We start from the raw sequence: 26809 nt of genomic DNA, 5'->3' as shown, positions 1-26809 counted from the left end.
TCCTGCTTCAGATTCTGTGTCTCCCTCTCTTCTGCCCTTCCCCCTCTCACACTCTGTCTCTCTCCCCATCAAAAATAAATAAACATTTTTTTTAATTTTTTAAATACAAAGATTGTCAGAATGGTGGAAGTAAAAATAAATAACTATATGCTGATTTGTAGGAAAGGAAAAAATTTCTTTTCCCTCTACTAGGTTTTCACTTGGACCCCTGTAACGAAAGAGTCACATACAAAATTTATTAAATTCAACTTTCATGTGACATGGGAGCATTCATAAGTAAAGGAAGACCCAAAGAAACAGTTAAACCTGAGCATTTTTATACTAGGTTTGATGACAAATGGACAGTCATGGGAAAATGTCATAGTACCAAAGAATATGAGCTAAGAATAGCAAACTAGGGAAATTTAGCAAGGCCTTTTTGTTCAAATTCCTCTCAGTATCCCTCCATCTTTGGAGATAAGGGTGCCTATTTCCTCCAAGTATAAGAATACCACCTCTCACATGAGGATCTTGACCCGCCTTGGGGAAGATCAGAGTCCTTCATACACCTGCCATCTTTCAAATTCCTTTAAGCTTAAAATATTCAGCAGGCCAAGGTGCCATATTTTAGAATCATGTGTTATGATACCCATCAACTACATGTTGCTTTCATAAGACACACCTTAGATATTAGGCTATGGAAAAGCTGAAAGTGAGAGACTAGAAAAAAGATATACCATGCAAACATTAACCAAAAGTAAGCTGGTTTATATTGCTATCAACATATACCTAAAGGCAAGAAATCATTACTAGAGATAAAGTGGACATTTCGTAAAAATGAAAGGTTGACCCAATCAGGAAGGTATATTCATACATACATTTGTACTTAATAATATAGTCTCAAAATATGTAAAGCATAAATTGATAACTATAAAAGAAAAAAATACAGAATCATAGTGGGAGAATGTAACATGTCAGTCAGGAAGTAAGAGAATAATAAAACAAAAAATCAGTATGGATATAGAACAGCACAAAGTAAAAACCTTACCTAACTGACATATGTAAAAAACATTGCATTCAATATCTGAAGAATTTACACATTAATTTCCAGTACACATAGAACAGTTACCAAGCCTAATCATATGCTAAGCCACAAATTTCAATGATTGGAAACAAACATTGTCTGGTCATGGTGAAATTAAAATAGAAATCAATAATTAAAATATCACTAGAAAATTCCCATATATTTGGAAATTAAGCATTGTACTTCTGGATGGGCCAAAGAAGAAATCACAACATAAGTTAATAAATATTTTGAACTAAATGGTAATGAAATTGTCAAGTGAATGAACTTGGAAAATGCAATAGCCTTAATAATGGAAAATCCACAGCCTTAAATATTAGGAAAGAATATAGGAAATCAAATAGATATTAAAAATCTAAAGTTTTGAGAAATTAGGAAAAAAAAGTAAAACCCAAAGAAGGTAGAAATGTAATGAAATAGAAAACAAACATGGTAAACAGGGTCACCAAAATGAAAAATGTTTTCTTTAAAAATATTATAAGCCATTAATAACAAAGGTTAAAAAAAGAAAATAAAGAAGGCATAAATAATACCAGGAATGAAAATGGAAATATTACTACGCATCAAATAAAATGATCAAAGAACTTGGACACTTCACAAAAGGGTATATCCATATAATGAATAAACATAAGAAATGGTGCTCAATTAAACATGGAAATGCAAATTAAAACCATAATGTTGTGGGGTGCCTGGGCAGCACAGTTGATTAAGTGTCCAACTTGACCTTGGCTCAGGAACCATGATTTCATGGTTCCTGAGTTTGAGCCCCACATCAGGCTCTGCGCTGATGGTGCAGAGCCTGCTTGGGTTGGGATCCTGTCTCTCCTCTTTGCAACCCCCTCTGGTTTATGCACGCACACATGCACTCTCTTTTCTCTTGCTCTGTCTCTCTCAAAATAAATAAATAGAACTTAATAAATAAATAAATAAATAACCTTGGGGTACCTGGCTGGCTCCATTGGTAGAGCATGCGGTCTTGTTCTCAGGGTCCTGAGTTCAAGGCCCACATTGGGCATGGAGCCTACTTAAAAAAAAAAAACCATAATGTCATATACTAGCCCCCACACCAAAATAGCTAAAAAAAAAAAAAAAAAAAAAGGACAGAAAACATCAATCATTAGCAAGGATATGGAACAAATGAAACTCATTGCACTGATAAGGAGTTATCAATTGGCATATCCACATTGGTAAACTGTTTACAGTATCTCCTAAAACTGTATATACTCAACAGAAATGTTTACATGTGTTCACCAAAGACATGTACTATATTGCTGATAGAAGAACTGTTGAAAATAACCAAAAACATTATCCAAATGTCTCAGTGAATACATAAATTCACACAATGAAATATTCTACAGTAATGAGAATGAGCAATCTCCCAACTGCACACAAAAGTATAGAAGAATCTCATAAACATATTTTGAGTAAAAAAATCCAGACATACACACACACACACACACACACACATATATACATATGTGTGTGTGTGTATACATATGTGTGTATATGTGTGTGTGTGTGTGTATATGTGTGTGTGTATATACACACACAGATATATGTGTGTATTTATACATATTCTGTGATTCCAAACTTAATCATTGCTTTAGAAGTCAAATGGAGGTTACTCTCAGGGTAGGTAGGTGACTGGAAAGAGCACATCCAAATTTTGGATTGCTGGTATAATATTCTGTATCTTGATCTAGGTACTAGGTGATACACAGGTAAGTGTAAGTTGGTAAAAATTCATCAAGCTATATATTTACGATTGTCTTCTATGTTTGAAGGTTATACTTAAAAAAAACTTCAAAAAAGTCTTAAGAAATAGAAAAGGAAAAAAAAATAGAAAAGCTAGTCCTAAACTTATTAAAGAACTTAACTTTGTTATGAAAAACCTTCCCAGAAATAAAACACTAGGCCAACAGGACTTACTAAATTCTGCCAAAAGCTTAGTAATGCAGATCTTACCCAGATTCTTCAATTAATTTTATGGAAAATAAATGAATATGATAAGGAAATGAATTATGATAAGCCAATCTTAACATGAATATAGATGGAAAAATCCTTACCAAAATATAAACAAATTGAGTTCAACAGTTAATTTTTTTTAATAAGATAAAATATAACCACCAAGTTGGATTTATTCAAGAATGCAAGGTTAGGTAAACATTTAAAAATTAACCAGTGGTGGAGCTAGAGAGAAGGTGGAGTAGGAGCCACCAGGAATACACTTCCCCACCTAGAGAGCAATTGGACTTAACAGAATCTGTCAGAAGTAACTACTCTGAAATGCAGCAGTCTTGAAGGCTTGCAGCTTCTAGGGGAAGTTTTGAATGGTTCATTTTCGTTAATCTCAGCTTTTAACCTGGTAGCAGCTACCCATATCCCCACCTTCACCCCATAGCAGGGCCACACATGCCTTTCTTGAGCAGTTTGTGGGGGCCAAGGTGGTGGGCAATAAGGATTCGGTTCCCCAAATTTTAGAGAATTGTGCTCAAATAGCTGATTGCTTCTTCTGGTTGTGGAAGTGCAGACATGGAGGCAGATACCCATTGTTGCAAGCCCCTACCCCTAGAAAAAGAACAATCTATACTCAAAACTAACAAAAGGAAGGAAATAATAAAGATTAGAGCAGAGATCAACAAAAGAATAAAAAACAGTAGCGAAAATCAGTGAAACCAAAAGTTGATTATTAGAACAAAAGGACAACCCGTTAGCTAGGTGGACTAAAGAGAGAAAAAAATATTTACATTCCTAAAATCTAAAAAGACAGTGATTCTACAGAAATAAAAAGGATTATAAGAGTACTATAAACAATTGTGCACCAAAAAATTATATAAGACTGATGGACAAATTCCTAGAAACACAAACCTGCCAAGACTAAATCAAAAAGAAATACAAAATGTGAATAGACCTATAACTGTTAAAGAGATTGAATCAGTGATCAAACCTCCCAACAAAGAAAAGCCCCCTGGAGCTAATGGTTTCCCTGGTAAATTTTACAAACATTTAGAGAACTAATGCCAATAATCCTCCTCAAACTTTTCAAAAAAATGAAGAGAAAGAGATACATAATACAAGAGAAGGAAACATAGTACAAGAAAACTACAGACCAGTATCTCTTATGAACACTGATGCAAAAATCTTCACCAAAATACTAGCAAATAGAACTCACCAAAATATTAAGAAGATTATACACCATTACCAAGTGGTTTTATTCCTGGAATATAAGGGTGGTTTGACATGAAAATTAATCAACATAATATAACAACACAATGAAGGAAACAAAAATGAAGGAAAAAACACATGATCATTTCAGTTGGTGCAGAAAAGGCATCTGACAGGGACATCTGGCTGGCTTATTTGGTACAGCATGTGACTCTTGATCTCAGGGTTGTGAGTTCAAGCCCCACCTTGGGTGTAGAGATTACCTTAAAAAAGGGAAAAAAGACATTTGGCAGCATTTAATACCCTTTCATGATTAAGAACACTTAACAAAATAATAGAAGGAAACTACCTCTACATAATAAAAGCCATGTGTGAAAAACCCACAGCAAACATCATACTGAACAGTGAAAGACTGAAAGCTGTTTCTCTAAGAGCAGGAACAAAGCAAGGATGCCTACTTTTACCACTTCTGTTCAACATAGGTACTGGAAATACTAGCCAGAGGAATTAAGCAAGAAAAATAAAAGGCATCCAAATTGAAAGGGAAGAAATAAAATTATTATCCGTTTGCAGATGATATGATCTTATCTGTAGAAAACCCTAAGGACTGCACATAAAAACTATTAGAACTAATAAATAAATTCAGCAAAATAGCAGCATACAGAGTCAACACAAAAACCAATTACATTTCTATATGTGGACAATGAACAATCTGAAAAGGAAATTACAAAAACAATTCCATTTACAATAACATCAAAAAGAACAAAATACTTAAGAATTAACCAAGGAAATGAAAGAAAAACACGTACAGTGAAAACTACAAAACATAGCTGAAAGAAAATAAAGAAGATGTAAATAAATGGAGACATTTCTCATGTTCATGGATTAGAAGATTTAATGTCGTTAAAATGTCAGTGCTACCCAAAGTGATCTACAGATTCAGTGCAATGTCTATCAAAATCTTAATGACATTTTTGGCAGAAATAGAAAAACCCAGGGTGCCTGGGTGGCTCAGTCAGTTAAGTGTCCCACTTTAGCTCAGGTCGCGATCTCATAGTTCATGGGTTCAAGCCCCGCGTCGGGCTCTGTGCTGACAGCTCAGAGCCTGGAGCCCGCTTTAGATTCTGTGTCTCCCTCTGTCTCTGTCCCTCCCCTACTTGTGCTCTCTCTCAATCTCAAAAATAAATAAACATTAAAATTTTTTTTTAAATAGAAATTGAAAAGCCCATATTAAAATACATATGAAATCTCAAGAGACCCTCCCCCCCACCCCAGATAGCCAAAACAGTCTTAAAAGAACAACAAACTTGAAGATTCAGACTTCCTGATTTCATAATTCTCTACAAAGCTACAGTAACCAAAACTTGTGCTGTTGGTATAAACACATATATAAGACCAATGGAATACAAAACTACAGTGAGATATCATCTCACACCTGTCAGAATGGCTAAAATCAAAAACAAGAAACAAATGTTGATAATCATGTGCAGGAAAAAGGAACCCTCATGCCCTGTTGGTGGGAATGCAAATTGGTACAACCATTGTGGGAAACAGTATGGAGGTTTCTCAAAACATTAAAAACAGAACTGCCCTATTATCCAAGAATCACACTACTGGGTATTTATCCAAAATATACAAAAACACTAGTTCAAAGGGATATGTGCACCAGTGCACCCCTATGTTTATTGCAGCATTATTTACAGTAGCCAAACTATATAAGCAGCCCTAGTGTCCATCAATAGATGAATGGATTAAAAAAAGGTGGTATGTATATAAAGTGGAATGTTATTCAGCCATAAAAAAAAGAAAATCTTGTCATTTGCAACAACATAAATAGAGCTGGAAAGTATAATGCTGAACTAAGTAAGTCAGAGAAAGAGAAATACCATATGATCTCACTCATATGTGGAATTTAAGAAACAAAACAAATGAGTAAAGGAAAAAAGAGACAAGAAACAGACTGTCCTATAGAGGACAAACTAATGGTTACCAGAGGGAAGGTGAGTAGAGGGATGGAGAAAATAGGGGATGGGGATTAAAGAGTACACTTATCATGATGGGGAAAAAAATGAAATTAAAAAGACCAGTGGAGTAGAATAAAGAGGTCAGAAGTAAACTGCCCTATATATGACTTTTGACAAGGATGCAAAACCATTCAGTGGGGGAAAGGGCAGTCTTTGCAACAAATGGTGCTGGGAAAACTGGTTATCTATATGTAAAAGAATGAAGTTGGACCCTTACCTAACACCATATACAAAAATTAACTCAGAATGGATCAATGACCAATGTAACAAAAGTAAAATGTAACAATGTAACAGAGTAAAACTCTTAGAAGAAAACAACATTGGATTTGGCATTGATTTATTGGATCTGATACCAAAGGCACAGGTAACAACAAAAGCAGATTCGATTCCATGAATATTTTAAAGTTTTGTATATCAGGGGCACCTGGCTGGCTCAGTCTATGGAACGTGTGACTCAGGGTTGTGAGTTTGAACCCCATGTTTGGTGTAGAGACTACTTAAAAATAAAATATTTTTTGTCTAAGCTTATTTACTTTGAGAGAGAGAAAACAAGAAAGGGACGGGCAGAGAGAGGGAGAGGCAGAATCCGAGGCAGCCTCCGTGTTGCCAGCACAGAGCCTGACACCTGGCTCACACTCACGAACTGTGAGATCATGACCTGAGCCAAGATCAAGAGTCGGACGCTCAACTGACTGAGCCACCCAGGCGCCTCTTATTATTTTTAAAAGATTTTATTTTGGGGGTGTCTGGGTGGCTCAGTCAGTTGAGCATCTGACTCTTAATTTTGGCTCAGGTTGTGATCCCAGGGTTGTGGGATAGAGCCCCATCCCATGTTAGGCTCCACGCTAGGCATGAATCCTTAAGATCTCTCTCCCTCTGCTCTCCCCCAACTCACAGACTCATGCTCTCTCTAAAATAATAATAAGGGGTGCCTGGGTGGCTCAGTCAGTTAAGCATCCGACTTGAGTTCAGGTCGTGGTCTCCTGGTTTGTGGGCTCGAACTCTGTGTTAGGCTCTTGGCTGGCAGCTCAGAGCCTGGAGCTTGCTTCAGATTCTGTGTCTCCCTCTCTCTCTGCCCTCCCCTGCTTGCACTCTGTCTCTCTCTCTCAAAAATAAACATTAAAAAATATAATAATACAGTTTTGTATATCAAAAGACACTATCTACAGAGTACAAAGGCAATCCACAGAATGGGAGAAAGTATTTGCAAATCATATTATCTAATAAAGGATTAATATCCATTATATAGAGAGAACTAAAACAACAAAGAAGACAACTCAATTCAAAAATGAGCAAAGGACTTGAATAGACATTTCTCCAAATAAGATATAGCTGATAAGCACATGAGAAGATGCTAACATCACTAATCATTAAGGAAATGCAGATGAAAACTACAATGAGATCCCATCTCACATGCATTAGGATGGCTATTGTCAAAAAAACAAGTTGCTGACATGGACATGGAAAAATTGGAACTCTCAAACTGTTGGTGGGAATTAATGTAAAAGGGCACAGCTGCTGTGGAAAATAGTATGGTGATTTCTCCAACATTAAAAATAGAGTTACCATATGATCCAGCAATTTCACTTTTGGGTATATACCGCTTCCTTGATGAAGTATTTGTACACTCATGTTTATAGTAGCACTATTCACAATAACTAAAATGTGGAAGAAACCTAAGCACCCATCAGTGGATGAATGGATAAGCAAAATATGGTCTATAAATATAAAGGAGGGGCAGCTGGGTGGCCTAGTTGGTTAAGCATCCAACTTCAACTCAGGTTACCATCTCACGGTCCATGAGTTTGAGCCCCCACATCGGGCTCTGTGCTGACTGCTCAGAGCCTGGAGCTGCTTTGGATTCTGTGTCTTCCTCTCTCTCTGCCTGCCTCTCTCTCTCTCTCTTTCTCTCTCTCTCTCTCTCAAAAAAAATAATAAACACAAAATAAATTTAATATAAAGGAAGGAAATTCTCCAGTATATTACAACATGGATGATCCTTGCAGGCATTATACTAAGTGAAATAAACCAGTCACAAAAAGACAAATTCTGTATGATTCCATTTACATGAGGTACTCAGAGTGGTCAAAATTACAGAGACAGAAAGTATTATAGTGGTTGCCAGTGGCTGAGGAGATGAGAATGGGTAGTTATTTTTAATATAGTTTTGATTTCACAAGATGAAAACAATTGCAGGATTAGATGGTGGTAATGGTTGCACAACAATGTGAAGATACAAATGCCAGTGAACTGTATGCTTAAAAATGTTTAAAAGAATAACTTCTATGTTATGTATATTTTTTCACAATTTTAATTAATTTTCTAAAATCCATGTAAATGTGCCACATTAACAGATTTTAGGATCCAAAACATATGAGCATTTTAACAAATGTGGAAAAAGCATTTAATAAAATTAACATCCATTCATGACAACAAACATTTTGCAAACTGTGAACAGAAGGTAATTTCCTTAATCTGACAAAGGTCATTTACAAAATATCAAAGCAAGCATTGGTGCACCTGGGTGGTTCAGTCACTTGAGCATCCAACTCTTGATTTCGGCTCAGGTCATGATCCCAGGGTTGTTGGATCGAGCCCCACATTGGGCTCCACACATAACTTGAAAAAGCTAAAAAAAATTGCTTAAAAAATTCTCTCTAGGGGCATGTAGGTGGCTCAATCAGTCAAGTGTCCAACTTTGGCTCAGGTCATGATCTCATAGTTCGTGAGTTCGAGCCCCACATCAGGCTGTCTGCTGTCAACACAACACCCACTTTGGATCCTCTGTCTCCGACCCCCCTTCCCTGCTCATTTTCTTTCTCTTTCTCTCTCACTCTCTCTCTCTCTCTCAAAAATAAACATTAAAAAAAGTCTTTCTCTCTCCCTTTGCCATTCTTCCCTGCTCACACTGTTTCTAATATACATACATATACATATACATATATGCAAACATCATATTTAATGATGAAATATTGAACGCTTTCCCTTTAAGTTGGGAACAAATTCTCATATACCCATCATCCAGCTGCAGCAATAATTACCAGCTATGACCAATCTTGTTTCATCTATCCCACCACCTCCCTACCCCTCCGCACCAGATTATTTTGAAACAAATCCCAGACATTATATGGTTTTATCTATATATTTCAGTATATGTTTGAAAGATAAGAATTCTGTTATTGGAAAACCTCTCTATGGTGATGGTTCAGCTTCTGACTCTTGATTTCAGTTCAGGTCATGATCTCCAAGCCCTGTGTTGGACTTGGGATTGTCTCTGTCCCTCTTTCTCTGCCCTTCCCCCGGCCTGTGCTCTCTCTCTCTCTCTCTCCCAAAATAAATAAATATTTAAAAAATAAAAATAGGGGCACCCAGGTGACTCGGTTGGTTAAGCATCCAACTTCAGCTCAGGTCAGGATCTCACGGTTTGTGAGTTCAAACCCCACGTCAGGCTGTGTGCTGACAGCTGGGAGCCTGGATCCTGCTTCATTTTGTGTCTCCTTATCTCTCTATCCCTCCCCCTTTCTCTGTCCCTCTCTCTCAAAAATAAACATTAAAAAAAATTAAAAGCTTAAAAAGAAAACATCTCTATGATGTCACACCTAAAACAACTTTTTATATCATCAGTTCAAATTTTCCTGATTGTTTCATGAGTTTTGCTTATGTTTTTTCAATTGGTTTGAATCAAGTTCCAGGTGAGATCTCCTTGTGACAGTTGGTTGTTAAGTATTTTAATCTATAGACTCTCCCTCCATCTCTCTTTTTTTTTTTTCAGTTTATTCGTTAAATCATTTCTTCTGCAAAGTTTTCCCTAGACTATATTTTGCTGATTGCCTTCTCATGGTGTTCTTTGATATGTTCATGTGTCTCCTTTGTTACCTGTAAATTGGTAGGTAGATCTTAATATGAAATTTTGATCAGAGTGAAAACTATGACATTAAGGCTTAGTTTTTTTGGCTGCCTTGAGCCAATGCAAAAGTGTATTGGTTTCAGTGTCATTCCAAGCATAAAGCTATATACTTAGTGACTGAATCCAATGTTTTTTTTTTAGAGAGAGAGAGTGGGGTAGGGGCAGAGGGAGAGAGTATCCTAAGCAGGCTCCACGCTCAGCACAAAGTCTGATGCAGGCCTCGATTCTGTGACCCTGAGATAATGACCTGAGCTGAAATCTAGAATTGGACACTCAACTGACTGAGCCACCCAGGCACCCCTAAATCTAATTTTTAATGACATATATATATTCTCAACAAACCTCAACTTTTCATGATTTTATGTTTTATGTGTCTCTTCTAATTCGTCATCTTTTTTCAAAAAGTATTATAATGTATTAATTAGCAATTCCTAAATTTATTTGCATAGGGAAATGAATAAGCGTCTGACAGAAGAACAAGCCAGAAAGACATTTGAGAGAGCCATGAAACTGGAACAAGAATTTACTGAACATTTCACAGGTTGGCATCATATGTGTCAGTGCCCTAATAGAATTTTGATTTGGAGCCATATGAACTGACCTATTGAAATGGATTTTGAACTATGCCCACATCTATCAGTGATTATTTACTGTGGCTAATACTAGGTATTAATACTATGTAATTAATACTGTGGTTTTCAGAATAATTCATCTAATTTAGGCAGTGCTGATGAGGAATCTTGAAATTTAGTGTTTCTTAAGTTGCTGATTAGGACATACTAGACTGGAGAAAAATAGATTCAGACTTGATTTCTTCTGTGAAACTGACTTTTCCCTTACGCTTCATAAATTTTGATCCATTTTAAGATACTATTAAAAAGAAATGAGTGGGTAGCAATTCCCAAATCTCCCATTCATTTTGTCCTTTAAAGTATTCCTCAGGTGTTCATAAGTACATCACATGCCTTGGTGTTGTAACTCAAGTGCTTTTTTCCTTCTTTTTTTAAAATAATTTCAGACTTCTAGAACAATCACAAGAATAGTATCAGCAATTCTCATACACTTCTCACCTATATTTTCTAAATGTTAACATTTTACCACATTTAATTTTTTTCTGAAACATTTAAGAGTAACTTGCAAGCAGATGCCCCTTTGCCTCTAGATGCTTCAGTGTGTATTTTCCAAATACACAAAACTAAGTAAAAATTGCCAAGTCTCATTTTCAATCAGCATTTAAAATAAAAATTCTTACATTTTTCAAATATGAAAATTAATGAAATGAGCACTTACTACTAAGCAAACAATACATAAATGGTCTCTTGCTGGATGAATAACTAGTTCTAAGATCTGGCTTCTATTTCACCAATGATTGTGATGGTAAAGATAGACAATTAATGGAGGTTTCTGATTTTGTTTCTGTTACAGCTATTGTACAGGGAGATACGCTGGAAGACATTTACAACCAAGTGAAGCAGATCATAGAAGAACAGTCTGGTCCTTACATATGGGTTCCAGCAAAAGAAAAGTTATGAAGACTGATGTTTCTCGGTTTCTCTTTTCCACGATTTCATTTTCTTTGACATTTCTTTGCCCTTTCCTTTTGGAGTCTGTCTGCAATACTCCTTCCATGTTGAATCATATCCCACTCATCATGGTCTATGGTTGTGCTTAGTTTTGACATCTGGTGTCTCCTTCAAGTTGTAGCATCTGTATTACTTTATGTCGCTATTGGTTTGTGGCCATTTTTCAGAACTAAAGGTGGAATGGCCTGACCAGCTATTAAGGATTTGGGGAGACTGGGAAATTGTGGTAAAATTCCTTAATGTTTAAGGGAAAGTAACTTTAAGAGATTTTCAGAAAAGCTTTATATACATTCTTTTCAAATTTCAGTATAAATGAAAGAAAAGTGGTGTTAAACAGTGATTTAGTAAACTTTGAGCAACAGTGCACGCTTAACTTTAATAGCATGGTTTGGCCAATATATTAACTCTCAAGTCCTTTTCTCAGTTGACTTGTGTTATCAAAGCCAATATTTCATTATAGACAAATAAGGAAAATATGTGGTTTTTAATTTCAAAATTAATGTCTACGTTAACTTGCATAATTTCACAAGGGATATTCATTTTTCATAAGAGTTCTTCAAGTCTTTTTTTGTTTGAGGGTTCTTGGTACATTTGCTAGGAATAGCAGTGTTTAAATGTTTTTAATCTACTTGTGCAACACTATTTATAGTGTCTTACAAAAGTTGTTCAAACATAATGATCATCACAGTTTCTGAATTGAGGCCGTGTTTAGGTGCTAGGGGAGCTCACCTTTTACACAGAAGGTTGAGAAAATTTCATAGACGTAAATACAGGCAGAACAGACATTCTAGTGATGATGTAGTACTCATGGCAATGGAAAAGGAGTCCAATTCATAGTCTAAAACTTTAAATGTATTCTTAGGGATCAGATTTTAATGAATATTTTACCCACAGTAACTGCCTATTTTGTTATAATAAAATATATATATATATATAAATATATATAAAACTTTCTTTAACTAAACTCTGTAACTATGGGAATTATTTTCTTTACATAGTTGCACACACACACACAAACATATATATATTTAAAATATATTTTTTCTTTTGCCACCTACTCTTAACTTTTTGTTTGGTTTTTAAATTAAATATTAATTGATTAGACTTTATCTTCCTTAATCACGTGAACTGAAAACAGGGATATGGTGGTTGTGGAAAGAACCTTTAGGGAAATTAGATTACATACAAAAGTATAGGCATGTTCTCCTCTTTTCTACAAAAGTTTTCAGATGGTTCCTGGTTTTGTTTTGGGTTTCTTTGTTACTGTTGTTCCTGTCATTGGGTTTGGATTTGGCCCTCTGCCTCTCCTTCCACTTCTCCTTTCACTGGTAGACAAAGAAGGAAAAGCCTTGTGTGTGTGTTTTCCCTTCAGACTGCACACCTTTCACCTCTTGTAGCTGCTCTGCATTAGAGTTGCACAGATCTTCATGGTGGGCAATTTTAATAAATTTTAGTGAAAGGTAGATGTGATTTCAGAAATCAACTTCTCTGGTCTTTTATATTAATAATATTGTTTGCCTTCCTTTTGCTTTTTGGAGTTTATTAAATATGTGTTTTTGACAACCTCCTCATTACAGTTTCTTAAACAAATGAGTACTGGTTTGTAAAGGATTATCAACATTATCCATTCCATTTATGAGAAAGAGGAGAACAGCTAATAAACTTTATTGTAAAATCCATATGTTAAATGTGTCTTGAATTCTGAAAGAAAATAATATTTTACAAGCTGACATTTTCTTCGAACTTGGAGCATCATATAATTTACAAACAGACTTCATGGGCCATTAGGAAACCTAATCAAATTTCTTCTATAGGTTTTGGAATGGAGTATGTTAACACATTGAAATATACACTATGGCTATAATGCTAATTATAGTAAGTTGTTACCAAACATAAAACAACTAGAAGAAAATTATTGTAAAATGAGCCCAAGAGCCCCAGAATCACTCTGCAGCAAGACCCCAGCCAGCATAAGCCATTTTGAAGTATTTATTGGTTACATGTTATAAAATACCAAGAGATTATGAAAACAGTGCCATTTAACTCTTAAAATGTGTATTACATTGCTTTCGGATGTCCTTGTTAAGTGATGTTTTTGTAAGAAAATACTAACTTTTGTGCAACTTTCTAGATTGTATAGAATTATTAATAAAAGTACTAATTGCTTAGTACTACTGTGTAATAGCCACTTTAGTATATTATCATTTAATTTTAAAAGATAAGAATTTAAGAGTTACTAGCCCCTCTGTGAAATCACTTGCCCAAGTGACAAGCTAGTAAGTAGCAGTGCTTGGTGTTTGTATCCAAGTCTTTCTGCCCCAAGTTCTTTCTAATCTACCTTGTTTTTCAGCCCCTACTGTGTAAGGCACTGTGACTCAAATTGTGTTATTTTAGTGCCCCTTTACAGAGACAGACTTAGATGAAGGCCCTTGCCCAGAATCACACAATAAGTAAGGACAGACCCATGGAACAAGTCATTCCTATCACAGCTGAAATGACTGTTTCTGAGAAAGAAGTCAGCCTAGCACTGTCACAGTGACCTACAAAAAACTTCTTTAGAACCAAAAATGGAACGGTATTCATTAGAAGAAAAAAAAAAAGTCCACAATACACGGGGAATAACAGTATTTCAAATGTTTTATGAGATATTCGTATTTTTTAATATGCTTCTTAATATTTTTAAGTTGGCAAAAATAAAAGTGCCTCTTAAACGTGACTACACATTTCTGGTTGCTTTTTTGTTCCACATCTTCCCAAGGGTCTTCAAAAAATGATGGAAGCAAGCTTGCAGAACAGATTCTTACAAATACCTGATAACCCACTATTTACTATTTAAATTCCAAAGATGGCAATTTGGGGGCTTTACTCATAAGAAAAGTTTGTTTTCTAAAGTATCAGAGTCAACAACTTACCTTCCAAAATTCTATCTTGAATACTGTTAATTTACATATGGTAAAACAAGCCCAGAGATCCTCATGTTTTAACCAAAGTTACACTACAGTTGAGGAACATTAGAACGTTTGATTCCTGGTTCCTTGAACAGTTGGTTTGTCTACCATCCAGTTCCTTGTCTTCTGTGCTCTAAGCTGAATTCAGTGGGTTATTCAGTCCCTCAAGGTTTGAGTTACTGACTAAAAGAAAGTAAGTATCAACAAACTTAAGAGACTTTATTGAGAGGTTTGAATTTGAAAGCCATCAGGGAAGAACATGAATGTCACTTTTCTGACCTCAGTTTAGATTATCTGGTGTTTTAGTCCAATGTTAAAGACTCCATTTATCTGCCTCCAGAATTGCACAGTACAGCTCTCGTTGGCTTTGGCTGTGGAATACTACAATGTGAAGAATGTAGGCTGTGGAATCAGAGCCTTGATTTGAAGGCTCTGATTTGTGGAAATCAGAGCTTGATTTGAATACCAGCTTGGCCACTCACTGGTTATGTAACTAACCATGGGCAAATCATGCCATCCCTCTTTCTGTTTACTTCTCTGTAAAGTGGAAACATTTTGAGAATAAGATTATAAATAAGGGAGGCTAGCACATAGTACATTCTAAAAGTTAATTCCCTTTTCCTCTAGAATCAGAAGCCTGGAATTGTTGCAACTCACCTTGTACGGATTACCTTGAGCCTTCATTTTGCCATATTTTAAATGGGATTTGAATGACTACCTTGCAGGATTGTTATAAAGGTTAAGTAAAGCAGTGTGTACAAAAACTGATCACAACATCTGATGCTTGACTCTCACTACCTATTCTTCCCTTGCTCTGGAGTGTGTTTATGATTGGTAGCAGAAAACTGAGAGAATAACATGGTCCACCATTCCTCATCAACTATAGAGAAATTTTCTTTGATGGACTTTCAGTTAGGAAATTATTTACTTTTCAGTACCCTATGATCCTGCTTACTCATCTCTTCTAAGCGTCCCTACTCCAGAGATGTCAGAGATTGGCCTGCCCCACCTCAACCATAAACATGGAAGGCATCAAGATCTTCTAAGCCATTCTCACACCTGCACGGTACTAGACACAACAGTCCCTAGCAGTTTTACAGAACATTCATTATTGAGAGTCTAGAAACAGGCCTGAAAAACGATTATTTAAATCACATGGGTAAGATACATCTTCTCTTATTTAATTTGACTTAGAATAGTCACTACTTACTCAGTGATTACTTTCTCAGTGACTTTCCACTACCAGTTCTTTCTTCATTCTCCTCCAAATATGATTACCTGAGAGATGCCAAAAAAAAAAGAAAGAAAGAAAAAGAAAGTTCTAGTCTGCCAAACAGCGTTGTGAACAGAATTGGTGGTCAGGTAAACCGAAGTTTGAAACTTTTAGGAATAGGTAGCACACCTGACCAGGGAGAGTTTAACACTACAATTTTTCTAGCAGTTTCTATCAACATACAAGAGTAGTACACTGGTGGGGGAAGATGAGGGGAAGGAGACTAGAAGGCAGTGAAGGCTGGAATTCTCTCCCAGTGTCTTTTTTTGTTTACTTGTTATTGAAGTATACATATGTAGAATGTATGAATATCATAAGCACATAACCTCACTGAATGTTTACAAACCAACATTACCCACGTAACAATCTGCATGAAGCTCAAAAAACAGAACGTGACCACTCCAGGTACCCCCCTCAATCTCCCTCCCAGTCACTGCTCCTACTCCAAAGGAAGCCACTACCCTAACAAATATTTTTTTTTTCATTTATGTACAGTAAAATTCTCTATGATGTTCAATTCTGTGAGTTTTGACCCATGCATACCATGTAACCACCCCATTACCCCCAAAACTTCTACCCCCAACTTGCAACCACTGGTATTTCTCAGTGCCTATAGTTTTGCCTTTCCCAGAATGTCATATAAATGGGACTATATCCCATGTAGCATTTTGGGTGTGGCTTCTTTGACTTTGCAAAATGCATCAGGTTTATCCGTGTTGCTGTAGGAATCAATAGTTTGTTGTTGCTAAGTAGTAGTTCATTTTGCAGAGGTATAATTCGTGTATCCCTTCACTGAAGGACTTTTGGGTTGTTTTCAGTTTTTGCCACTGTATTTTTGTGCTTCTTTGCAACTTCAGGTCTGCAGGAGCAAGAAGCAAACCAGGAATGGGTTTCTGATCTGACGGCCATGACAGGCCCTCGCCCCCCCACCTCCCTCTCTCCTGTGAGCATCCACACATTTTGCCCGTTGCACAGGAGCTTATCATAAAACAAACTTTAAATGCAGAATGATATGTCCCAAGAGTCTGTTTACAGAATAAAATGATACCTAGAGTAGGAGACTACAAGTAGAAGCAATTTTGAATTTTTAGAATTTCAGATTCCCAGGAATAACACTCAGATGGTCCAAACACGGGATGTGCCAATGACCAGTGCCAGATTCTCATTGCTGGTGTCCTAAGGGAGATAAGTGTAGTCTGTTGAGGACAGTAGTAAATGAAAGAAAATAGTCTGAGAAGAAAACAGAGCAACAAATGAAAATAGCCATGTGTTAAACATGAGACTAATAGCCTTACAATTTAGAAAACTGCCCGTGGAGACAGTCCTCCTCTTTCAAGAAAATCTAGTTTGTTGAACACCAAAGGATTGTAGTTTGTTTTTTTAAATTAATAACTACCAATTCCCTTTAGGTGGTAAATTCTCTGTATCTTAAAAATTACTAATATTGTGTGATTAACAGAAATTGTTCATTGCTAAGTAGGGCAATTCTAGTGCAGCATTCCTCAGGAATCCTTTACACTGAGCTGCCTTCCCCTCCATTGATTGCATGCAGATAGTATGAATGGCCTTGTCAGTCTTTTCCATTCATATCTGATACGACTTGATTTCTCTTGTGTGTTTTCAAACAACAACAACAATAACATTAGGTCCTTCTTCTAAATTGGCACTAAACTAAACCTTAGGAACTATCTGGTGTTACCCAAAATAGGAAGAAACTATTCAAATTGAGTATATATTCATCCCTATTTCTGCTAGTCAACTGTTAATGACCAATGTCATTTGGACCGTTTTTAACCACTGAATGATTTTAACTACTGAATAAATAGTAGAATGATTTTTTTTTCAGAGAGAGAGAGAATCTTCTTTTTTTCATGTTTATTTATTTTTGAGAAAGAGGACAAGTGGGGGAGGGGCAGAGAGAGCCAGAGACACAGAATCCGAACCAATCTCCAGGCTCTGAGCTGTCAGCATAGAGTCCGATGTGGGGCTTGAACTCACAAACTGTGAGATCATGACCTGAGCTGAAGCCGGACACTCAACCAACTGAGCCACCCAGGCGACCTGAGAGAGAGAAAGAATCTTAAGCAGGCTCCATGCTCCATGCGGAGCCCAACGCAGGGCTCAATGCAATGACCCTGGGATCATGACCTGAGCCGAAATCAAGAGTCAGATGCTCAACAGATTGAACCACCCAGGTGCCCCTAGAATTATTATTTTTTTTTAACTATATAGAAGCCAGTGCTCAAAACAATTAGCATGTAAAATAAGATATAGCGAATTTTCTGATGGAAGAAAAGATTAGAACAAGTGATGTAATCTTTCTTTAGGATGTCTAAAATTAGGTTCATTCACCTCACAGATGGGAGGGCTAAAGACAAGACGAAAGTCCCATATGTTTCACACTATGAATCTCTACAAAAAGGTTTTCTAAATCTTGTGACAGTCATTTGATCAAAAATATCCACTTCCCTAGTGGTATTTAAGATGAGAAAAACTATGTCTTGTTAATAGATCCCTTTCTCTATGAAAGTTCAGTGTTCGGTCTGGATCTAGTTTATCTGACATTCCTCACTCTTACTAGGAAAAAGCTCTACGAAGCTTTTAACTTTTCTCCTGATGGCTAGTAACGTACTTAATAGAATATTCTCTACATCAGCCACGTTTTAACCTTAATGCTCCTTGACATTTCTCTTCCCCCAAATATTTGGTCACCACCTACTACTGATTCTTCCTTAATGTCATATTTTTCTTGCTATTACTTCTACTGTCATCACTCTAATCCTTAACCCACCCTCATCCCCAGGCCTGGGTTACTTCAGTGGCCTCTTAATTCATCTTCTAGCCTCCTCTAATTTCTCCCCTTGCTGATCCAGCCATCACCCGATGACTTTTCCTAAAATGCAGCTTGGATTGTGTTTCTCCTCTCCTCAGTGACCTTCATGGGTCCTAAATCCAAACTAACTTTCCCGTATAGTACGGTTCTGGAATATAGTATGTGGTCAGTCATCTACTGCCCCGTACCTCCCAAGCCACACCTGGGCAGGTCTTGTCCTGCCACTGTTGGTCATGCAAATTGCTGCCTTGCTAACTGTTGTGCCCTCCCCACCCAAGTGCCCTTATCAAAGCCCTACCTTTCTTCAAGGCCCACCCTAAATCCTTCCTCCTGCAGAAGACTCCCCAGTTGTTCTAGCCCACGAAGCCTGAATTCCTACAGTATATATTTTGAGTCCACCTAACAACATGTTCAACCTGTGCTCTTTTCACCTCTTTAGGTACATGGTTTGTCTCAGATTATCCTAATCTCCTTCTCCTTGTGTACCTCTGTCCCAGTAAAATACCCATGGCAGCTGATCAGAGGGCACAGCTCTGCCACCTCTCTGGAGCCTGCAAGCCTCATACAGCACGACTGTCTTCAATGGCTTGACTTTTCATGATCATGACCTGGAAAGAGCACTGTGTAAGTGTTAGCAGCCGCTTCATCTGCACAGTGGTTGAGTTGGGATGGGGGAGTGGACAGGAGTGGATAAAACAGTCTGACTACAAGTCTCTAAATCAGCCAAAATTTTCATTTAATTATAGTCCTTTCCTTTCTGGCCCGTGGTATAATCATCTTCCTTCCCAAACATGCTTTGTGATTTTTCTCTTTGTATCAATTTTCTTTTCCTTGTGCATATGTTTTCATTATAAGTCATGTCACAGGTGGGTGGGAGAGACGCTGGTCCTTGTCTCACAGAGTCAGAGAATGAATCTCACAGACAGCAGAGAGTGAGCAAAGCGATAGAGTTTATTGAGCGAGAAAGTACAAAGCTCTCAAGAGTGAGAGGGGTCCCTTTTCATGCGTCTGTCAGCCACGTGGATGTCTTCTTTGGAAAACACTCAACATCAGAGAAATACAAATCAAAACCACAATGAGATACCACCTGTCAGAATGGCTAACGTTAACAACTCAGGCAACAACAGATGTTGGCGAGGTTGTGGAGAAAGGGGAACTCTTTTGCCCTGCTGGTGGGAATGCAAACGGGCACAGCCACTCTGGAAAACATATGGAGGTTCCTCAAAAAGTTGAAAACAGAGCTACCCTATGACCCAGCAATTACACTACTAGGTATTTATCCAAAGGATACAAAACTGCTGATTCGAAGGGGCACATGCACCCCAATGTTTATAGCAATACTATCGGCAATAGCCAAACTATGGAAAGAGCCCAAATGCCCATCGACTGGCGAATGGATAAAGAAGATGTGGTTTATATATATACAATGGAGTACTACTCGGCAATGAAAGAGAATGAAATCTTGCCATTTGCAACAACAACATGGATGGAACTAGAGTGTATTAGGTTAAGCAAAATAAGTCAGTCAGAGAAAGACAGATATCAATGTGGAATCTGAGAAACACAACAGATAACATAGGGGAGGGGAAGGGAAAATAAGATAAAAACAGAGAGGGAGGCAAACTGTAAAAGACTCTTAAATACAGAGAACAAACTGAGGGCTGCTGGAGGGGAGGTGGGTGGGGAGATGGGTTAAATGGGCGCGGACATTAAGGAGGGCACTTGGAGTGAGCACTGGGTATCATATGTAAGAGATGAATCACTGGGTTCTACTCCTAAGGCCAAGACTACACTCTATGTTAACTAACTTGAATTTAAAAAGAGAGAGAGAGGGGCACCTGGGTGGCTCAGTCGGTTTAGCGTCCGACTTCAGCTCAGGTCACGATCTCACGGTCCGTGAGTTGGCGCCCCGCGTCGGGCTCTGGGCTGATGGCCCGGAGCCTGGAGCCTGCTTCGGATTCTGTGTCTCCCTCTCTCTCTGCCCCTCTCCCGTTCCTGCTCTGTCTCTCTCTGTCTCAAAAATAAAAATTAAAACTAAAAAAAATAATAATAATTAAAAAAAATAAATAGAAAGAGAGGGTGAGAGGGGTCCTGACTGGGTTGCCACCAAGGATTTTTATCTCTGACTTTTTATTGGGACCTTATCAGGAACTGGATGACTCTATTCGTGGCATGTAGCATGCACAGGTCTGGGATGCATTTATCCTTTTTTTTTTTTCCAGAACCTGTCCCGCAGCTATAGCCTCCCACCCACATATGCAGCTGGGGCTGGGGGCACGGTGGACACCTCAAGGATTAGGAGGTCCAGGAGGGTCTGAGAGCCACTTTGGTGAGCCTTGAAGCCAAGGCAAAGGCTGGCCCAGGGGGAGCCATCATGGCTGTAATCAGCCTCCCCAGGGTCCCTTATCTACCCTTGCCTACTGCTAACCCCTTCCCTACTCATCATCTGAAACCCTGCTTGGAAGTAGCTGAGGTAGGAATACTTTCTCTGAAAGTCTTAGTGACAGAGCCAAATATAGTACTCTTGATTTTACTTCTTTTAAAAAAAATTTTTTTTAATGTTTATTTTTTTTTTTAATTTTTTTTTCAATGTTTATTTATTTTTGGGACAGAGAGAGACAGAGCACGAACGGGGGAGGGGCAGAGAGAGAGGGAAACACAGAATCGGAAACAGGCTCCAGGCTCCGAGCCATCAGCCCAGAGCCCGACGCGGGGCTCGAACTCACGGACCGCGAGATCGTGACCTGGCTGAAGTCGGACGCTTAACCGACTGCGCCACCCAGGCGCCCCAATTTAATGTTTATTTTTTAAAAGAGTGAACAGGGGAGGGGCAGAGAGAGAGGGAGACACAGAAAATGAAGCAGGATCCAGGTTCTGAGCTTCAGTGGGGCTTCAACTCACAAACCGCGAGATCATGACCTGAGCCAAAGTCAGATGTTTAATCAACTGAGCCACCCAGACAGCCTTGATTTTACTTCTTTACTGTTTACCTCCTTTTATACTGGTTTCCATTCATTAAATCTTTTTTTTTTAATTTTTTTTTTTTTTGAGAGAGAGAGAGAGAGAGAGAGCAGGGGAAGGGCAGAGAAGGGTGGGGGGATCCCAAGCAGGCTCCATGCTGACAACAGAGAGCCTGATGCAGGGCTCGAACTCAGAAACTGTGAGATCATGACCTGAGCCCAAGTTGGACGCTTAAGTGACTAAGCCACCCAGGCATACCTCCACTCATTAAATCTTATATTAAATGAAACAGATGGAGATTTATTTTTTTTAATTTATTTTTAATTTTTCATCCAAGTTAGTTAGCATATAGTGCAATAATGATTTCAGGAGTAGATTCCAGTGACTCATCCCCTATGTATAAAACCCAGTGCTCACCCCTACAAGTATCTTCCTCAATGCCCCTTACCCATTTAGCCCATTCCCACACCCACAACCCCTCCAGCAACCCTCAGTTTCTTCTCTGTATTTGAGTCTCTTATGTTTTGTCCCCCTCCTTGTTTTTATATTATTTTTACTTCCCTTCCCTTATGTTCATCTGTTTTGTATCTTAAATTCCACATATGAGTGAAGTCATATGATATTTGTCTTTCTGTGACTGACTAATTTCGCTTAGCATAAATACTCTCCAGTTCCATCCGCATTGTTGCAAATGGCAAGATTTCATTCTTTTTGACTGCCAAGTAATATTCCATGGTGTGTGTGTGTGTGTGTGTGTGTACCACATCTTCTTTATCCATTTACCTGTAGATGGACATTTAGGCTCTTTCTATAATGTGGCTATTGTTGATAGTGCTGCTATAAACATGGGGGTGCATGTGCCCCTTCGAAACAGCACATCTGTATCCCTTGGATAGATACCTAGTAGTACAATTGCTAGGTCATAGGGTAGTTCTATTTTTACCTTTTTGAGGAACCTCCATACTGTTTTCCAGAGTGGCTGCACCGGTTTGCATTCCCACCAGCAGCGCAAAAGAGATCCTCTTTCTCTGCATCCTCGCCAACATCTGTTGTTGCCTGAGTTGTTAATGTTAGTCATCCTGACTGGTGTGAGGTGATATCTCACTGTGGTTTGGATTTGTATTTCCCTGATGATGAGTGATGTTGAGCATCTTTTCATGTGTTGGTTGGCCATCTGGATGTTTTCTTTGGAGAAGTGTCTATTCATGTCTTTTGCCCATTTATTCACTGGAGTTTTTGTGTTTTGGGTGTTGAGTCTGATAAGTTCTTTATAGATTTTGGATACTAACCCTTTATCTGATATGTCACTTGCAAATATCTTCTCCCATTCTGTTGGTCGCCTTTTAGTTTACTGACTGCTTCCTTCAATGCGCAGAAGTTTTTATCTTGAGGTACCAATAGTTCATTTTTGCTTTTGTTTCCCTTGCCTCCAGAGACATGTCAAGTAAGAAGTTTCTGTGGCCACAAAGAGGTTTTTGCCTGCTTTCTCCTCTAAGATTTTGATGGCTTCCTGTCATATGTTTTAGTCTTTCATCCATTTTGAGTTTGTTTTTGTGTGTAAGAAAGTGGTCCAGGTTCATTGTTTAGCATGTCGCTGTCCAGTTTTCCCAGCACCACTTGCTGAAGAGACTGTCTTTATTCCATTGGATATTCTTTCCTGCTTTGTCAAAGATTAGTTGGCCATATGTTTGTGGGTCCATTTCTGGGTTCTGTATTCTGTTCCATTGATCTAAGTGTCTGTTTTTGTTTCAGAACCATACTGTCTTGATGATCACAGCTTTGTAATGCATCTTGAAGTCCGGATTGTGATGCCTCCAGCTTTGTTTTTTTCAGGATTGCTTTAGCTATTTGGAGTCTTTTCTGGTTCCACACAAATTTTAGGATTGTTTGTTCTAGCTCTGTGAAGAATACGGGTGTTACTTTGATAGGGATTGCATCGATTATGTAGATTGCTTTGGGTAGTATCAACATTTTAACAACATTTGTTCTTCCAATCCAGGACCATGGAATATTTTTTCCATTTTTTTTGTGTGTGTCTTCTTCAATTTCTTTCATAAGCTTTCTATAGTTTTTAGTGTATAGATTTTTCACCTCTTTGGTTAGGTGTATTCCTAGGTATTTTATGGTTTTTGGTGTAGATGGAGATTTATTAATAGCTTTAAAACTCTATCTGCACAGTTAATCTCAGGGCTTTATTTTTTTTATTTATTTGTCTGAGAGAGGAAGATACGGTGTGAGTGGGGGAGGGGCAGACAGAGAGAGAGAATTCCAAGCGGGCTCTGCACTGCCACCACAGAGCCTGATGCAGGGCTTGAACTCATGAACTGTGAGATCATGACCTGAGCTGAAACCGAGAGTCAGACGCTTAATTGGCTGAGCCAGCCAAGTGCCCCAATCTCAGTCTTTTAATCCTCTTCTACAATTTTATTTTTCTATCTATCTATCTATCTATCTATCATCTATCTATCTATTTAATTTTTAGTTGGCTCCACTCCCAGGGAAGAGCCCAACACAGGGCTTGAACTCACAACCCTAAGATCAAGCCCTGAGCTGAGATCAAGAGTGATGCTTAACTGACTGAGCCATCCAGGCACCCCCCTCTCTACATTTTAAATTCTGGGTTGCAAAGAAAGTTTTCAGGGGAAAAAACATTTCGTGGCTTGATAACTAAAATAATAAACCAAGCTCGGGGATGCTGGGCTTACATTTGAATGGAGGTTTGATGCAGAGTTTTTCCCACCCCTCTTCTTTCCCATCTTCAAGGAAGAAACACTGTCCCTTTCCCTCTCTGTTTGTCCTCCTGTTCTTATTCCTTACGTCTTCTTCAATTAACCCTCTTTTCCTGTGTGTTTAGTCTCCTGCCTGCATGGGCTACTTGTGTTCTGACTATATAATCAAATCTCTCCTAACCTATAAAAACTTTCCGTGGACTCCTAATCCCCTTGAAACAACCTCACTCCTCTTCCTTTCTTAGCCAAATATCTTGAAAAGGACACTGTCCATTTTTCCATCCATTTATAATAAATACTAATGATTTGTTGAATGCCTACAGTATTTTAGCCAGGATGTTGGCCATTGGGAATGACAGTAGACAGGACACCCTGCCCTCATGCTGCTCAGCCTCCTGGCCAAACCTTGGCCCTTGCCCTGCCACTGAAACTGCTCGGACAAAGCTGTCTGTGGACCTCCTACTCCCCAAATTCCGTGGCTCTTCTCAGTCCTTCCCCCTCAGCAGCACAAGATACTTGAACAGCAATGAATAATATCCTAACACAATAGAAATCATTCCCCATGCTCAAGGCCCTGTGATGAACACAAAGAAGAACAAGCACAGAATCTTCCTTTGAAAACTTACACGCAGAAAATATTGTGTAGCCCAAGTGAACGGGGCTCTCCCTAAGGGAAGCTTCATAGGGAAAATGCGTTTAAAGAGACGAAAGCTTGTATTCACAAAACGTGTTCAATATATCTATCGCTGATCTCAATATACAAATTCAGATGTATTAACGAGTCAGCAAGTACATGGTGACTGATGTTGTTGCAGGATCTTTTACCTCAATACCCGGGATTTGTTGTCTCGCTGCTTTGAAGAATGAAGAGGTGGACACAAAATGAGCAGCGGGCTAAAGTTTATCAGAGTATAAGATCAGAAAGGAAGAATCGTATAAAAGCTCTCTTTACAGAGAGGGGACGTTCGAAAGTGAATGCCCACAACTATAGGCAAAGGGTTTTGTTCTATAGGGTTCCGGTCAGCCTCCCTCTTCCCTTCTCACTTGTTCCTTCTCAGGTTCTACCCTGACTGGCTGGATAACTCTAGGTTGTCCATTTCTGACTGGCTAGACTCTCTTGTGTGAGGTGTGAGACTATGGTCACACTGCCCCTCGTGTAACGTAAGTTTTATGGTTTATTTATTTTAGTTAGGTACTTTGATTGTCAAATTCCTGAGGGGCACCCAAGGGGGAGTAGGTGGTGCCCATCACCTTCTTAAGAGGAACCTTACGCCAGAGGGAGTTTGCTGTGATCAGACATTCCCATCAATGCTCCAAAATATGTGTTTGTCTCCAACCAGGGACCTCAGGCCCTAACCTTTCCCTCTCAGCCTATTTTCTCTTTTCTTTTCCTTATCACAATGTCAAGAGTAATACCCTTTGATAACACATTTACTGCTCCAAATGTTCACAATTGCTCATATTTTCTGTGCATACCAGCCCTTCCAAGTGTCCCCTAAATAAGCATTGTTGGGGCTTGTTCTTAGTCAAAGACGTTACAGCTCATAGGAACAGAAAAATACAAATCATGGCTTGTTGAGATTTAAAAAAAATATTTGCCCCAAGATTCTGGGTAAAAGAATTGTTCATCCATATTTTACTGGCTCATTAGCGCACAGCTGCCCACACAGATTCTCTACCCCCTGTTAAAGGCCTCGCCTTCTTTCTGAGTCCCCAGAGACTGTCTTCAACGTGTTCCATCCCATTGCCTACTGTGGTGCCTCAGTACCCTGGCGAGCAAGCTCCATGTTTGGGGGGCACCCTGCATCCTTGGAGAGCTGGAGCTGTATCATTGGCAGAGTGGAGAGGAGCTCTTTGTATTTTATATGATGGATTAGAGTCGGGCGGTGGGGGGACATCCGAAAACAGTGTTGTCTGGATCCCAACCTCTCATAGAAGTCTTCGTGAAGCCAGTTCTTATTTCCAGAAGGAAGCTCAGAGACCCTCTTCCTCTCCTCAGTATGTGTCCAGAATAGGGACCACACTGTCCTCAGCATTTCTGCTACTCTATACAGCTGTTTCCAGGTTAAATTACTGGCTCATTATTCTCTCATGGCATCCCACCCATTCCTCTGCTACACCCAGGGATGTCTGAACCCCAGCAATGGCAGGATCCAGGCTCAAGCCAAGTCACAGTTCCCCATTACATATAGGTATCTACCTGTGTAATGTCCATGGCCAAAGCTATGTCCATGCTAAGGCCAAGCAAATGGGCCCGACATAGAAGCCTCTAGAGGCCAGAGACAGTAAGTTCACTGATAAGTCACAGTTGGGGAATGACTCC

The 26809-nt window shown here is 38.6% G+C and overlaps 1 protein-coding gene across 32 annotated transcripts in view; it reads left to right on the top strand.

Moving 5' to 3' along the window:
* Window positions 1–13421, top strand: part of DLG1 (discs large MAGUK scaffold protein 1) — a 279606-nt gene extending 266185 nt beyond the window's left edge. For all 32 annotated transcript variants that reach the window (XM_043594503.1, XM_043594514.1, XM_043594502.1 and 29 more), the window contains 2 exons: window positions 10609–10700; window positions 11585–13421. In XM_043594503.1, coding sequence (XP_043450438.1) covers window positions 10609–10700; window positions 11585–11691 — 199 coding nt within the window. In that variant the 3' untranslated portion in view covers window positions 11692–13421. The remainder of the gene's footprint in view (window positions 1–10608; window positions 10701–11584) is intronic.
* Window positions 13422–26809: the final 13388 nt, after the last annotated feature.

Source organism: Prionailurus bengalensis, chromosome C2 (assembly GCF_016509475.1).
Source record: "Prionailurus bengalensis isolate Pbe53 chromosome C2, Fcat_Pben_1.1_paternal_pri, whole genome shotgun sequence".
NCBI lineage: Eukaryota > Metazoa > Chordata > Mammalia > Carnivora > Felidae > Prionailurus > Prionailurus bengalensis.
The sequence above is the reverse complement of the archived record's forward strand: the minus strand, read 5'-3'. Positions and strand labels throughout refer to the sequence as shown.